This window comes from Panthera onca, chromosome D1 (genome assembly GCF_046562875.1).
Source record: "Panthera onca isolate mPanOnc1 chromosome D1, mPanOnc1 haplotype 2, whole genome shotgun sequence".
In the NCBI taxonomy this organism is placed as follows: Eukaryota; Metazoa; Chordata; class Mammalia; order Carnivora; family Felidae; genus Panthera; species Panthera onca.
Genome location: NC_138348.1, coordinates 106,701,128 through 106,717,861, shown reverse-complemented (window position 1 = coordinate 106,717,861; position 16,734 = coordinate 106,701,128). Strand labels below are relative to the sequence as shown.

Sequence of the window (16,734 nt, the reverse complement as noted above, 5' to 3'; positions counted from 1 at the left end):
TCAAGGAAGATCGTGTACTTTGGGAAACAAATCCACATTAGGGGGAAGGTACTGGGAAGCGGGCTTGTATCACCAGTGATAAAGAGAATTGATTTCCAGACATCAGCATCAGAGCCCACGTGTTCACATTCAGACTTGAGCAAACAAGGTCCTAACATTAGACACCCCCTTGGCATTGACAGATTTCAGCGTGCTCCCCAAATTACAAATGACACCTGCCTTGTTTTTTCCTGTCTTAGCCTCAGGCCTGCTCAGCCCTGGTTTGCGACGCCCCGGAGAGAGCCCAGTGCAGCTGTTTGTATTGGCTTTGGGGTGGGGCGTGGCGGGCGGGGGGCGGGCGGGCAAGTGGACCAGGCAGGGCCTATGACTAAGAAAGCCAGACGGGCTTTTCACCTACAGATGTTTTAATGTGCTTAACATTATCCAATACTAGCAACCAAGATAGTCTAAATACCCCAGCAGGATCTGATTAGCTTTTTCAGATCACTGCCTTTATTTGCTGTTTGCAAAAAAGCTTAATCCAGTGCTAGAGATCAGGCTCCCTGCTGAGCCCTTGGGTAGTTTTCTCTCATTCTTTGTGTTCACAGTGGCAGGAATTAGTGAGAAGATTCCTCCTCCTCCTCCTGAATTAAAGCTATAAAGTAGTAACTATAGTAGCAGGGGATAAAGAGAAGAAAGGAAACCCAGGGGAAAAGAGAGGACTTTCTATTCATACTAAAGAGTTTCCTTTTTATACACACAAAAAAGTTTTAATATGAATTCATAAATATTGACCTGTCTCTCTGAGTACATAGCTTAGGTTTTATTAGGGTTTAGTTGTAACTACTTTGCTTTCGTGTGTGTTATATTTTTTGTTTTTTATCTTGCTAAATCAAACTCCATTTTACCAAAAGAAGTACATTTGCTAACCATCCTAGTGGCCTTGATTTATGTTTCTTACTCCTTTAGCTCATGAAATTTTAAAGAGAAATACCACCACGTCACTTTTAAAAAAATTTTTAACTTTCTTCACTTCTGTGACATTCATATGCTTACCCAAGACATAAAGTCTAAACTCTGTGTAATTTACCTTATAACTTGCAGTAAACTACGTTAGAGATGCTTTATCTTTAATGCGCTTACAACATTAGACCATAGGCTCACCTCACTGCAGAAACATTACCGTAAATAACCCTTGGCAGAAAAAGAATGGTTTCTGCTTTAGACCTAATAATTACATTTAGTTAGAAAATATTTCCACAGATTTTGAACTTTTCTAACATTCGGGAATGATATACCTTAATAAAATAGTAAACTCTTTTGAGAAAAAATATAGACAGTGATCTAAAGTATACTCTGCATTTTTATTTTATTTCTGATAACAGGACTTTTCTAGGCTTCTGGTAGGCGTAAGGAATGTTTTCTTCAGTGAGATAACTGAAAATTTGTAACTGTATGGAGTAGGCCTTCCTCTTAGGTTGTAAATAGAGAAAATCTCATTGACACTTGAGTGGACACAGTAAGGGCGTGGCCAGGAGTCCCAACTGGCACTTTTCCCCCACGTATTCACAAATGACCCTAACGGAGAGCAGCTCCGGTATTTGTGATCGGTTTCTATCGTTAGGGGTGCTTTAACCAAATTTTACATCTTGGCTCTCATAATGATACAATGATAAATCCTAGGCTGTGCATAATTCAGCCTGTATCAGAAAGTCGAGTTTTAGTAGCAGCTCCTGCTTCACCTGGAGGAAAGTGCAAAGTGGGTGCGTGCTTGTGTGGGCGGGTGGGGGCGCGAGTTCACAAAAGTAGGTGGTGCGTCGGAGGTAGGTTTCCTTTAGCAGGGGAGTATTTTCACAGCACCTGAGGGGCTTTAAATTTTGGTTGAACTTCTTTCATTGAGGCCACTCAGGACGAAACTGCAGCCCTCAAAAGCAGGTAGTGGTAGCATTGTAAGTACTGCATTCTGGAAGTTGGAAATAAATCTGGGCTAACAAGCTTCCTCCCTGAGGAGGTCCATTTTGGTAATTCTCCCCCCCATATTTCTTCTTCATAAAATTAACTTGTTCCTGAGCTGGAATTTGAGCTGAAATACAAATCCCTTTAACAGGTATGATAATGTTGTATATTAGAACATAATGAAAGCTTTTATTTAATGAGACGAGTGAGTGGAATCCGTAATAAAAGAGTTTTACGTGGCGTTGCACATGTGTAAGGTGAGCCGTGCTGGCGATTTTAGGCTGAATATAAGCAGTTTTGTCTAAATGTACAGTTTGGATGACACGTTTGGCACACAGTTGGACCACACTCGTTTCGTCTTCCCACACTACAGGACTAGTGAACTCACTTTTTAAAATTCTGTTTGTAAGCTCTTATCGCTCCCCCTCCCTTTTTTGTCTTTTTATTGCCTTGCAACAAACGAACCAATACCTAAAAATATTTTGGATTTCCCGGTGTTTCCAGGGAAATCGTTTGACTGTAGCCTTCTGTCTCATTTCACTAGTCACTCATTTATTAAAGAAAGGGATTACTGCAGTAGGGAATCGCTACTTTGACACACTTCATTTTCTTTATTTCTCAAAACCCCAAAGCTAATAGACTGGAGTGGAGCCTCAACTTTTTGGAAACATGCAACTCTGACTACTTGAAAATAGAATTCGTTTCTTTGTTTGGTGCATGAAAAGCAAGGAGGAAAAGCCGAAGGCCGCCCAAGCCAGGTGTTTCTTGTTGGCAGCCTGCTGCCTAATGACTCGGCTCCCAAAGAGCAGCTGCCGGCGAGTGGCCTTTGTCTGGCCTATTGTTGCCCGCACACCCCTCGTTAATACACACGCTGCCCGGGGCAGGCCCCGGGAATGACATCAACTCGCTTATCGTAGGAACCTGCGAACCTGACGCAGGGAGCCGAGCTTGGCCCGCATCTGCCCAACTAATTGTGAGCTCCCGCGCCGTGATTGGCTGTCCCTCCACTCGGTAATCGGTTCAGCAAAGACATTGCCATTGCATCTGTCCAACCATTCATTGTTCTTCCTGGCTGCCTGCACGTCTGCGGCTACCACTGTGTTAAGGAGTTCCCGCTGAAGCTGCTGCAGAAACGTCTTTGTATTTTCCTGCCGCCGTGAGTATCTGCGCTACTTAATGCCTGCCTTCCAAGTTCAACTTGGCTAAATACCGAGAGTATTGAACTTTGTAAAAGAGAGAATACGCCTCAAACGAAAGCCTACAGATTATTACGGAGTGCCAAAATACAAGATCATTCTCTCTGTAAAATACGTGCAGCAGATTTTTTACAGGTTTATCTTCTGGAGTCCGATCAGTCATTACAGCCTCACGAACCTTTGCAAGGCGCTGCGCATGGCACGTGATCATTCGGTACTTAAAGATAAGTGATGATCACATGTTCTGATATTTTGACAAACAGTGAATTAGGATTTTATCTTGTCACATTCTTAGGTTCTTTAAAGTGTCACTGTCAGACTTAGGTGCTCTAAGCTGATAGTAAGATATGATCGATTTTCCTACTGTCGTAAAAATCTAGCTTGGGGAGATGGACCGATGCACAGGTAGATGTTTCAGACAGCTTGCTGTAAATACAATGACTAAGTGTTCACCTGCTCTGTCAGCGGTTTTTGATAGCAACATAGAGTTCTGATTTCTCCCATCTCTTTTTCCCTGCAGTGGTTTCAAACATTAGGCTGAAGATGTCGTTCCAATAACTATTGCTTTCGCGAGTTGTGTAATGGGGAAAAGAGGAGACAAAGACTTTCATCTATCAGTTGGGAGGGAAAGAGAGAGCATAAAGGGTTAAAAAGAGGTTTTCCTTTCTACCACATGCCCTATTGTGTGAACATATGCAGGAGTCTATTGAAAGTTTTCAGAAGATGGGCAGGCCACCAGTTGCTGGTCTCCTGCCGTTCCAGTAGACATCTGCTGCCCCAGAGCATTAACCAATCTGTTGAAAGGGACATCCTTCCTTTGTTAGCTAGAGGGATGCGGACAACAGCACTCACTGAAATACAATGGTAATTAAATACACAGAGACTACAGCAGTAGGTATTTATTACATATTCATTATTTTATTTTCATTGTTCTCATAGTATTACCATTTGGATAACAACCAGAACCCACTTTATGGCATTGTAACTTTACATTACAAACAAATAAATTGATTTAACAACTTTGTGGTCTAATATTCCGGATCTGTGAGGCTCTTTAGAATAAAAAAACAAAAACAAAAACAAAAACTTTTTTACTGGATTTGAGGTGAAGGATTATCCAAGTCATCTAATGAGAACTTTCAAAGATCTCACCAAATGGGGAAATTCGTGTGTATACAACACATTTCTAGTAAATAACCGTTCTATTATAAACCTACTTTCAGCTAATAGAAAGTTTCTTTTTGACAATTAAAATAGTTACACTTCATCATCTACAAAATTAGCATGAAAATTTGGTTACTTTTCAACAAATAATATTATTTGATTTTTAATCTATTAGGCCTTTGGCAAAGAAAATTATTTCTGTGTCCAGTATAGTATCTGGACGGAAGCTATAGCTTTGTAAGTGTAGAAATCTGTGTTCAGACCATTATATTTTTGCCCAGTGCTTTTTGTATTCATGAATATAGTGTGCAAAGGCCAATTACAACAGATTCCTGATATAAAGCTTAAAAGTTAAGCCATATTTTTTGTAGTTTTTTGATAATGATGGGAGTATAAACGCTGACCTGTTTTATGTGTGAAATTTTGTCTACATTGCTTCTTCATGAACTGGGGGAAATTAGCCTTATTGGTTAATAGTTGATGAAAGGTGGTTTACATATGTTTGCATTTGAGTACATGCAAACCTTAAAAGTCTAATAAGCAATTTAGAGTTAAGGAGAAAAGTATTTTCTGTCTTACATGTAATAAGAAATGTGATGTTATTGAAGTCTTTGCTGTCTTTTTCAACATTACGTTGATAATTTTGAAGGCCCTGAACGAGAGTAAAGACGCTTTACTGTTCTTTGTCCTAAGATTTCTTGTAATAGTTCCTTTAAGTTTTGCACATGACATGAACAAGTACTGCAGCCTATGAAAATATTTTTTCAGCTTTTAAATCTTAAGACTAGCCTTTAATATTTTATTGAATGATTTCAAGATCATTTGTGAAAAAAATTTTAACTGCCATATTAAGTCAGGGCAGTCTTTTACTAATTACGAATGGGTAAGGAAGCATTTCAGAGATGAAAGTTTTAAAAACCAAATGTTTGGCATTTGATCGGTACAAATAAGCCTGCTTCAGATTTGGATTATGCAGTGAAGAAAATCTGTGTGGCTTATAGGCCTGGTAACAACTCCTTTGCCCTTATTCTTACTGTTTCATATTTAGTCTGTTGATTGACAGGAACTAAAAATTATTTAACTGCTTGTTTAGGGAAGATGACGTTGGAAAACTCTGAAGTAACCAGTTGAAATATAGAACATGAAGAGAGAGGCCTGTCACTGTGGAAAAAAAGGTTCAGTGAGAATATTTGAAAAGAAAAAACTGTTTTGCCTAACAACATAAAATGTTAGTTTTTTTTTTAAAGTAGGGTAGATCAAGCTTACTTTTATCCTTAGTGTTAAAAATCGTGTTAGCCCAGTTATCGTAAACTTTTTAAATAGGATATATAAATTACATGAGTGATTATAAGTTAAAGGTGTGTGGTATTCACTACATTTGTATACAGTTGCGTTTTCTGTGGTTTAATATTATAAAAAGTAAACTATTGGCAATCTCATTTTTTTCTCCCTATTTTATCATTATAGCTGTAGAATAAAATTTAATAGTAGAGCAGTTTTACATTGTGTCATGAACACTTTTTTAGATTAGACTGAAGTGATATAGAAAGATTTAAATATTTGTTTAGGGTGGATCATTTATGGTTTAAAAATCTTTACAGTATTGGGTTTCATTTCTTTGGAAAATGGGAAAATTCAGAATAATTTCACTTACTCTTTAAACATAACATTTCATTTCCCTGTTCCCCAGTGGCTGTGTTTTTGATAAAGTATTCATCTTTTCTGAAACTGTCCCAAAGGAGGACACTACTGCTCAATATTAAAATAATATCTCCTACTTCAAGTCGGGGATTGGGTCAGTGAGTCATTACCATGAAGAATTATCCCACAACAGCGCTTGTGCAGAACCCAAACTTTTCGGGGGAGATCAGCAGCGTGGCCCATTAAATACACTTCCTGTAGTCAGAACAGATTGCGGGGTTTACAGAACAATGATGTGGGAGCTTCCAGATTGGCCTGGCAGCTGCATTGTTCTCGGAGGGTAAACCAGACGCACTTAAGTCCCAGTCTCTTTTATAGGCTTTTGTTCATACCAAATTATTCTTTGACTGTGCTAGCATTCATGATGGCATGTTAAAAGAGTGCAGCTTAGCAACCAGCTTCTGGTTGCCAGGCAGCCCAGCTTCCAATAGGGTTTTCCTTGTTCGAGATACTTTTGGTGGGAGCTCTGCGAAGGCCACGGTGCAGATTTTTCTTTTAACTGTATCCCTTCATTAGGATTCTGTTGTGATTTGTTACTTGCATTATGGTGTCAGTATATTACAGTAGTTAATAAATCATTGGGTGTAAAGATGTGCTTTCAGAATCCCTTCCTTTAATTCTAAATAATTGGGCTCGTGCATATCCATATTAATAGAAAAAAAATGAAATAGATACGGCTCAGAGCTCTCCTAAAGAGTGTTTCTTTTTATCAGTTGTGCCGTCCCAGGCCAGGAGAACTTGATGTTCCTTTAAGACGAATGAACGCTCTATTAATAGAACAGCGTTATCTGTCTTCTCGAGGGATAAAACCCGGAGAAACTCCTGTAGAAGTGTGTAGGAGTTCCACACGGAAGAAATGTGAAGTGTGTGGTTATCAAGCTAAAGATTCCATGTTCTGTTCTCTAGTATTTACCATACTTAATAGAATTTATTTCATTATGTGGAAATACTTCACTCTCTAATAAGTTCACCAAGTATGCATTCAGATGTTTGACTTCTTAGAAGAACACTTAGCATTTTTCTCTTAACATTTATATAATAGCTCCTTTCTAGTGTAAATAAGATGTTGAAGAGCTTTAGAATAAAATGTTTTTTACAATTTTCTTTTTTAGATTACTTAAATAGGTGTTTTATGACAGTCTCAAATTCACCTACCCCTGCCTTACTAATCTCCCAGTTGGAACACTGGAATTGCCTTAATAAGTAAATTTACAGCCCTTGCACTGAAGCACAAGAACAGATAATTTTATTTTGCTAACCTGTTCCTGGTAGAGAAATAACAATGATTCCCAATAGACTTTGAGGAAAACTAGTAAAACAGCAAAAGCATTTTAAACAGTAAAGCATTCCTGGGGGTGGCAGGGGAGGGAGTAGCAGAAAGGATGACTTTTTAGCAAAACGTAGATAATGGTGAACTAATTATCTGATATAATACAGGGAAATATTTTCTTCTGTAAAATGCAGGAAATTAAGATAACGGTCAGTGTACTTAACTGTATGCTGCTAATTTTATGAGAACGATTTCATTTCTGCGCTTTCTAGCAATGTGCACAGAATAAAAAAGAGCTCTTTTCCCCTGGAGTGAAGTAGATGGTAGTGTCCTTGACAGTAAGGGTGGCATGTCATTAAGATTTGTATTCGTTACTATGTTCAGTAGTCACAAAATAAAGATTGTTAGGACAAAACTGTTCATCTCCTAAATGGAGTAGAATTCACTCTGTAATTATTTCATTCTTTGTTGGCCGTTGTACAATTGTGCTTTTACAGCACACCACGTAAATTTTTTTTGAAATGTCTTTAGGTTGACATAAAGTCAACCTAAAGTCGTTAAGCTTGATCCAAATTAACGTCAATTTTTCAATTACAGTAAAGTTAATATTTTCCTTTCTCTCCGTATGGCTTTCTCTTTAATCTTTACAGATGTTTATCAACTCTTTTAGAGAACTTGTACAGAACCTATCCTGGTATATCTAAAACATGCTTTTGGGTAATGTTCTAGGTGTCGCTCTGGAAACATTGGTCTTTCTGACAGTGGAAAGATCTCTTCCGTGATGGTCGAGAAGCATCATGACACAGTGGGCGAAGCATGGGTTTGGGAGTCGGGCAAAACTGGGTAAAAAAAAAACCCAGTTCCACTGGTTATTTTCTTTGTCACCTCAGAGGGATCGCATGGCATTCTAATTCCTAACTTCTTCATCTGAAAAACGGGGCATGATGCCATCTTGGGCAAAGGTGTTCCGCGGGATGAGAAGATGTAGGTAACTGCAAAGTAGGTATTCAGTATAGTTTGGTAATAAATAATCTTTCAACTTCTTCACTGAAACAGGAATGAAACTGTACATAAGAGATTCTAAATATTTTGCATTTTTTCTCTAGGAATACGGGGTGCTTTGCATTCAGGAATACAGAAAAAATAGCAAAGTGGAGTCAAGTACACATAACAGCTTCATGGGCTTGAAGGATCATCTGGGGCATGACCTAGGCCACCTTTATGTGGAGAGCACTGACCCACATTTAAGTACATCTGTACCTTGGTCAATGGTGGAAAAGCCAACAATGGATAAAGTTAATTCCGGGAAGGAAGAGAAAGAGGTGTCTGAAGAGAATGTGAGCTCTGGTGACTCTGAAGAAAGCACAAATTCCGATAACGAGTCAGACCAGTCGAGAAGCATTTCAGCAGAGCCATGCTTATTAACCAAGACTCACAGACAACTGTGTAGGTCTCCCTGCTTAGAGCCTCACATACTCAAACGCAGTGACATTTTGCAAGACTTTAAACCTGAGGAGTCCCAGACTACCTCCAAGGAAGTGAAGAAACCCCCCGATGTGGTGCGAGAATACCAAACAAAACTAGAGTTTGCACTGAAGTTAGGCTATTCTGAAGAACAGGTTCAGCTTGTGCTCAATAAACTCGGTACCGATGCTTTAATCAATGACATCTTGGGAGAGCTCGTCAAGCTTGGAAACAAAAGTGAGGCCGAACAGACGGTTAGTACGGTCAACAGTCTCACGCGGGAAGCGCCTTCCCTGGAGTCTCAGCGGTCGGACTCTCCGATGCAAGAGCTCGTGGCGGATGACGGGGAGAACCTGAGACCCGTAGTCATCGATGGCAGCAATGTGGCCATGAGGTAAGTGCCAAAGTCTTCACTGGGTATTACTAAACCATCTTTGAGAGGTGTTCCTAGTGTCGTGACCAATTTCTCTTCTAATAGTCACTGAAGTCAAGGTTATTCTGCATCCCCACATTAGCTTATGTATTTTTTGAAAAATTTTTAATGTTTTTATTTTTGAGAGAGAGAGAGAGAGACAGAGAGAGAGAGGGAGCAGGGGAGGGGCAGAGAGTGGGGGACACAGAATCCAAAGCAGGCTCCAGGCTCTGAGCTGTCAGCACAGAGACTGACGTGGGGCTCGAACTTGTGAACCAGGAGATCACGACCTAGGCTAAGGTCGGCCGCTCAAGCGGCTGAGCCACCCAGGTGCCCCTAGCTTACATATTTGGAATCGCATCTCTTTCACTTTTCTTCCTCCCAGCTGCCAGGGGGCTCTGCCAGTTGTCCTCCCGTTCATCCTTAGATACAGACCCTCTTTCCCCAGATACATGTCTTTTTGTTCCTCATCCGGCTAAATTACTGTGCCATAGAAATCCATGTATATTCCTGGTTGAGTGTTGACCACTAGTTTTAAACGAAGAACTTGACTGTGATAATATTCAACAATTTTGGAATCAGTTAAACAGTCTATTTCTAGGTGAAGTCAAATAATCCTAGGGGAAAACACCAATTCCTTCAGAAAACTGTTTATATTGATTTGGGAACAAATCAAAGTTAGAGTTTCAAATTTTTTTGTTTCACTTAAGGAATGTAAATTCAAAAATAATTCCTTACAAGCTGGGGATAAAAAAGCCAAAGCGAAACTTCTAATGAAATTCTTTCTATGAATTTTAAGAACTCAAAATTTTAAGTGCATCTAAATTCAATTAGTATAAAGTAAATAACCCCCAATGTTCAGAACACTATGAGGCTTATAAAGATGTGTAAAGGCATTGATTCTTTCAGAGAGCTTAGCATTTCACACATGGTTTCTTAAAAAGTGATCTGAGGATACCACAGAATCGTCGCAGAACTTATTAGAAATGCACATACTAGACCAGTGCTGTTCATTGGAAATGCACTGTGAGGCATGTGCATCATTTAAAATTTTCTAGTACCTACACTAAACAGTTAAACAGGTAAAATTAACATGGATGATATATTTTATCTAGGCTTATAGACCCCAAATATCCTTTCAACATGTCATTGATAACGTTATTATTAGGTATTTCGCCTTACTCTTTTGATACTAAGTCGTAAAGTTGGCTATCTTACGCTCACAGCACGTTGCCGTTCAGACGAGCCTTACTTCAAGTCCTCAAGGGCCACCTGGAGCTGGTGGCCACCATACTGGGCTGTGTAACTCTAGAGACCTGCCAGCTCTCCACGCGGACTGCCCAAGTCCAGACCCAGGTGCAACTCACACATCTCCTTGTGTAACGAGTATGCCAGCTACCAAGAATGTGTACTGACATTTGAGAAGCACTGTTTTTAGCGGGTGAGGGTGAGGACTTACACACAGGGTATGAGAAGGACCAATTTGTAAGCCTCAAGATAACCTTCTCAGGTAGGACCAGCATTATCTTTCTTTCAGTTATAAGCCAATGAGACTTGCAGGATTTGCATTGCTCCTCCCAGGTAAAGCATAATTCAAACCCATGTATACCTGACTTTGAAGTCTGTACACTTTTTTTCGGATAATGAGAGATAAAAACAAGTTGAAAAGGTTCAGGTCAGACCTTCTAAGGCCTTGAGTGCCAAGCGAGAGAATTTAAACTTGACCCTAATCCAAAGATAATTGAAGATTTTTGAGAAGAGGACTATAAGAGTACAGTTGTGCCTTAGACTGATAATCTAGCAGTGATGTTTAAAGTGGATCATAGGGACACCTGGCTCAGTTGGTTAAGCATCCAACTGCAGTCGCTTCTCGGCCTTTTGGCTAAGGTCAAGTGTAGTGTCCAACTTCAGCTCAGGTCATGATCTCACGGTTCGTGGGCTCTAGGTCTGTTTCGGGCTCTGCGCTGACAACACGGAGCCTGCTTGGGAGTCTCTCCCTCTCCCTCTCCTTCTGTCCTTCCCTGATTCCCACTTTCTCTCAAAATAAATAAACTGGAAAAAAAAGAAAGTGGATTATAGGAGGTAGATCAATTTGGGTGCAAAAAACCCTTTCTAATGGGATAAAGAGGGCCTAAAGTGGCATAGAAGTATGAAGTGTACATACGGCCTTGAGAAGTCTTTCAGTAAAATAACCTACTGTTTAATCTTTCCCGAATGAGTTTTTTTTTTTTTTCCTTGTAAAAATCCAGAACTAGCGAACAATTACTTTAGCAGAGTGATCATTTGTAAGGTCTAAACATCATGGAATCTCCAGGGGAGAGCCTAACGAAGGAAGGTTCTGGAGGGTCACCTGTAACTATAGCCAGATATGACAATCACCAGGGCAAGTCTTGGGCTCTACGCTTGGAGAATCTGAAGGAACGGGGCTGTGGTAGAGCCCACATGATCATATATTTTTGAAGGGTGAAGGTATTTCGGATGTGTAGCCATTGTCAAAAATCACTTAGCATGAAATGTGCATATTTACAGATCAGGAAGCAGAAGAAAGTGGTAGTTCAGGGAAAGAGTAGTGTGAAAAGCACAAATGTTAGAAAAAAGTAAAATGCTAGAAAAACCAAGGATGTACAAATGCCGTCAAACTCGAAGAAGAGCAGGCTTTAAGGAGAGAGATTAGAGGACACGACAGCCAGGAAGTCACTGTCTTCAGGAATGCCATGTGGCATTAAAGATGGAAGCCCGGTTACAGGGATGCCAAGAAAAGAAGCAATGGGGGTGTCTGGCTGGCTCAGTCAGTAGAGCACGTGACTCTTGGTCTCAGGGTTGTGACTTCAAGCCCAACAGTGGGCATAGAGCCTACTTGAAAAAAGAAAAAGGAAAGAAAGAAAGCAATGAAGAACTACAGCTAGATCAGTATTGTAGAAAGTTGACAGAGGAAGGGGAAAAACAGGATGAAGGAATGTTGGGGCAGGATTTTGTTTCGTTTTCAGTTTAAGAATGAACCTAGATAAGGAGGGGGTGGGAAAGAGAGTCTCCACAGGAGACAAAGACAGTAAGACTAGGACGGTTTGGCCTTCAGACCGAACCAACTGCAATTCTGACGGAGGAAACAAGAAAGGCACAAGTGGAGTATTTGGCGTTAGAGGGGAACGCACTTTTAGAGAGGCGCAAAGGGCATGAGATTTATAAAACCTGGAGCCCGCAGAAATGAATTTCTGAGATGGGTGTCCTTTAGATAAATGATGTCACAGTTGGGTCAGCCTCACATCAACTCATATGACCCAAACCGGCTCCCAATGGAAATGAAAGGTACTTGGATAATGGAAAATTTACGTAAGACTCTAAACTTTACTTCTCCCACATGGTGAAAATTATCCACAGGAAAACTGATTCAAAAATAGATGGCATAATGAAGGCATTTGAACAATCTATTCTTACATAATTATGAAAACAAACGTCTACCCCCACACCCTTTTGGCACCCCCCTGTATCGCTTGCTGTAAAGACGGGACAGTGCAGATTCTGTTCTCCTCTCCGTCATATATTTTAATCTGACACTTAAACGAAAGTGCTTCAGGCATTTCAGGACAGAACAGGTTGACAGGAAATTTTTATTATAGCAGAATTATACTGTCAGTCACAATAAAATGTTGTACCACGTCCATAACTTTGAAAGTGCCAGAACTCATGAAAATTCATAGTAAACTTTCATATTCTGCCATTTATAAGATCTACATAAAGTAAAAAAAAGTCATTTAAAAATACATATCTACTTCAGATTCATAATCTTATTTTAACAGAAATGTAGATAGATTTCATCCATGTCATGTCTCATAAAATATAACATGGTTTTACTTTTCAGATTAATTTCCCACTCCTGATAAGTTAAGCAAACCTATTACATAATAAATTCATACGCAAAATAAGTAAATACAAGCATGAGTTAAGAATAGAGTACTATTTTATTTTCTTTCTGATCTCTCAGGCAGAATGATTCCATATATAAGATGAGTATATTTTAGTTTCATTTAAATGCTAGCTATAGAAGTGATAGAAAATGATTAGATAGAAGTTAAAGGTAGAAAAGCCAGGGCATTTTTATTGAAATTGCCAAAGGAGACTTTTAAAAAAATTAGTTCTCGGAGCGCCTGGGTGGGTCAGTCGGTTGAGCGTCCGACTTCAGCTCAGGTCATGATCTCACGGTTGGGGGGGTTCGAGCCCCGCGTCGGGCTCTGTGCTGACAGCTCAGAGCCTGGAGCCTGCTTCAGAATCTGTGTCTCCCTCTTTCTCTGCCCCTACCCCGCTCGCATTCTGTCTCTCTCTCGCTCTGTCTCTCAAAAATAAATAAAAATTTAAAAATTTGTCTAAATTAGTTCTTTACATACCACTTTTGTGATTCTGAATTGTTAAAACTTTCCAGCCCCACTTTCAGAACTGAAAAAGGGGGAAGTCTTACAGGCTTGTTATTAGACTTAAAGGTAATTAATACCAAGTGCCTGGGATGTAATAGGTGTTCAGTAATTACGCTTATACTGCATTAGCTCTAGATTCTAGATTTCAATCCAGAATATAGTAACTCATGTAATGAATACTTTGTTATCCTAGGGTTTTATTTAAGTGTTTAATAAGCATAGCAATTTAGCAGTCCATTTTGTTCCTATGATTTATAGGAATATTTTAATTTTTGCCTTAATTTTATATTGGTGGTTTTCTGTGATGATTTCTACAGTTTCATAAAGGAGCCTTGGATCTTAGATCTGGGTGCCTTCAAAGTTGCACGGAGACAAGCCGCATAACCAAGATAGACCCCAGAGGTCCCAGGGTTGCAGGGGTCCTACTGTGTTGCCTTGGAGGGAGCATGCTTCTACTTCCCGTTGACCAACATGCTTTATTTTCCTTTATGTTTATTTATTTTGAGAGAGAGAGCGAGAGCACACGTGTGCATGAGCAGGGGAGGGGCAGAGAGAGTGGGAGAGAGTCCCAAGCAGGCTCCATGCTATCAGTGTGAAACCCAGCTCAGGGCTCAAATTCATGAACCGTGAGATCATGACCTGAGCCGAAATCAAGACACTGAACCAACTGAGCCACCCAGGCGCCCCTGATTAATATGCTTTTTAGAATGCGCCACATGGATAGAAGTTCTGGGTAAGTCTGTTGAATAAACAATTCACCAAAAATTGACAGTTAAACCCAGAACTTACTGTAGCATAATTTGTGATACTATTTCACTGCTAAGTATGGAGGACGTCAGTGTGTTAAAATAGAAAGGTGAACTAAGTTTAGAGAAAGCCCTAAACTTTTGCATATAAAATAGTAAGAATTCAAAACCTGTTGGGTTTCTGAAATATGAAACAGAGTGAAAGTTATATTGAGTGGAGCTGGAGTAACAAATCCTGACAAAAAGTGCGGTTGGTTTTAATTCCTTAAAAAAAGAAAATCCCTCTTTAGTAATTTAGCAAACTGGTCATTCAGTCAATAGACCTCTTTCCTTAATGGGACAGATACTTGATAATGTAGATATTCCATGAAATGCATGCCTCAGAAATAAAGCATGATTAATGTTTATCATATTTCTGAAATTAAATTCTTAGGATACTGTGATTTTCATTTCCTCCAAGTAGCTTTACAACTTTTCAAACCCTGTGATTCCGTTAAACTGGAATCAGCAGAGTTGAATTCGTCTCAGTCCACATGTATCCAGTAGTTTAAATTTTTTTTTTTTTTTACATTTATTTATTTTTGAGAAACAGAGTGAGACAAAGCGTGAGCGGGGGAGGGGCAGAGAGACAAGGAGACACAGAATCTGAAGCAAGCTCCACTCTTTGAGCAAGCGGTCAGCACAGAGCCCGACGCAAGGCTTGAACCCACGAACTGTGAGATCATGACCTGAGCCGAAGTCGGATGCTCACCCGACTGAGCCATGCAGGCGCCCCTGTGTCCAGTAGTTTAAATTCATATTTTTCCTTAAAGAAATCCAGTGCTCTTTTCTTTTACATGTGGCTTAAGTTACCAGGTGACTTGTCCTGTCATTAACGAAGTACAGTTCTGAGAACTGTCATGGATGGGAGTATGATTAACTTGGGGTCAGTGTACTTTGATGCCTGAGATTCCTTGATTTCCTTTTTCTTTTTAAAAAAATTTTTTTTTATTTCCTTTTTCTTGAAGTATAATTCACAGACCATGTTATATTAGTTTCAGGTGTACAACATACCGACTTGACAATTCTATATGTTGCTCAGCGTTCACCAGGATAAGTGTAGTCACTGTGCACCGTTATTACGATAATATTGACTGTATTCCCTATGGTGTATTTTTCATTTCCATGACTTATTTATTTTATGTATGTAAGTTTGTACCTCTGAATCCCCCTTATCTGTTTCACCCGTCCACCACCAGCTTCCCCAGTGGCAACCACCAGTTTGTTCTCTGTATTTAATTGTGTTTTTTTTCTTTTGTTTAGTCGTTTGTTTTGTTCTTAGATTCCACATATAAGGGAAACCATAGGGTATTTGTCTTTCTCAGCCTAACTTACATCACTTAGCCTAATACTCTCTAAGTCCATCCCTGTTGTCACAAATGGCAAGATCTCACTCTTTATGACTAAGTGATATGCTTGTGCGTGTGCGTGCGTGTGTGTGTGTGTGTGTGTGTGTGTGTAGGTATGTAACTATATCTTCTTTATCCACTTAACTCTAGATGAACACTGAGATGGCTTCCTTATCTTGGCTATTGTACATAATGCTGCCATAAACATAGGGGTGCATGTTTCTTTTTGAATTAGTGTTTTCCCTTTCTTTGGGTAAATACCCAGTAGTGCAGTTACTGCATCGTGTGGTGTTTCTATTTTTAATTTATTGAGGAACCTCTCTACTCTTTTCCTCGGTGGGTGCATCAGTTTGCAATCCCACCAACAGTGCACAAGGGTTCCCTTTTCTCGACATCCTTGCTAGTTTGTTTTTTTGGTGTTGAATTGTATGAATTCTTGAGATATTTTGGATATTAACCCTTACCAGACATACCATTTACAAATATCTTCTCCCATTCAGTAGGTTGCCTTTCATTTTGTTCGTTTCTTTTGTGCAAAAACTTACTTGGATGTACTTGCAATAGCTTATTTTTGCTTTTGTTTCCCTTGCCTAAGAAGACATATCTAGAAAAATGTTCCTACAGCTGACGTCAAAAAACTCACTGCCTTTGTTTTCTTCTATGAGTTTTATGGTTTCAGGTCTTAAATTTAGGTCCTTAATCCATTTTGAGTTTATTTTTTGTGTAAAGAAATATTTACTTTGGAAATATTTTATTTAGAAGTACAAATTTTGGAGTAAGAAAGTGGTCCAATTTCCTTCTTTTGCATGTAGCCATCCAGTTTTCCCAGCACCATTTATTGAATGGACTGTCTTTTCCCCATTGTATATTCTCTCCTTCATTATAAATTAACTGACCATGTAGATGTAGGTTTGTTTCTGGGATCTCTACCCTATTAAATTGATCTGTTTGTGGGCCAGTATTATACTGTTTTGATTCATAGAGCCTTGCAGTATATCTTGAAATCTGGGGTTGTGATATTTCCAGCTGTTCTTCTTTCTCAAGATTGC

The 16,734-nt window shown here is 39.5% G+C and overlaps 1 protein-coding gene across 5 annotated transcripts in view; it reads left to right on the top strand.

Moving 5' to 3' along the window:
- Positions 1-16,734, top strand: part of ZC3H12C (zinc finger CCCH-type containing 12C) — an 87,747-nt gene that overhangs the window by 29,298 nt on the left and 41,715 nt on the right. For all 5 annotated transcript variants that reach the window (XM_060604627.3, XM_060604628.3, XM_060604624.3 and 2 more), the window contains exon 2: positions 8,373-9,124. In XM_060604627.3, coding sequence (XP_060460610.2) covers positions 8,445-9,124 — 680 coding nt within the window. In that variant the 5' untranslated portion in view covers positions 8,373-8,444. The remainder of the gene's footprint in view (positions 1-8,372; positions 9,125-16,734) is intronic.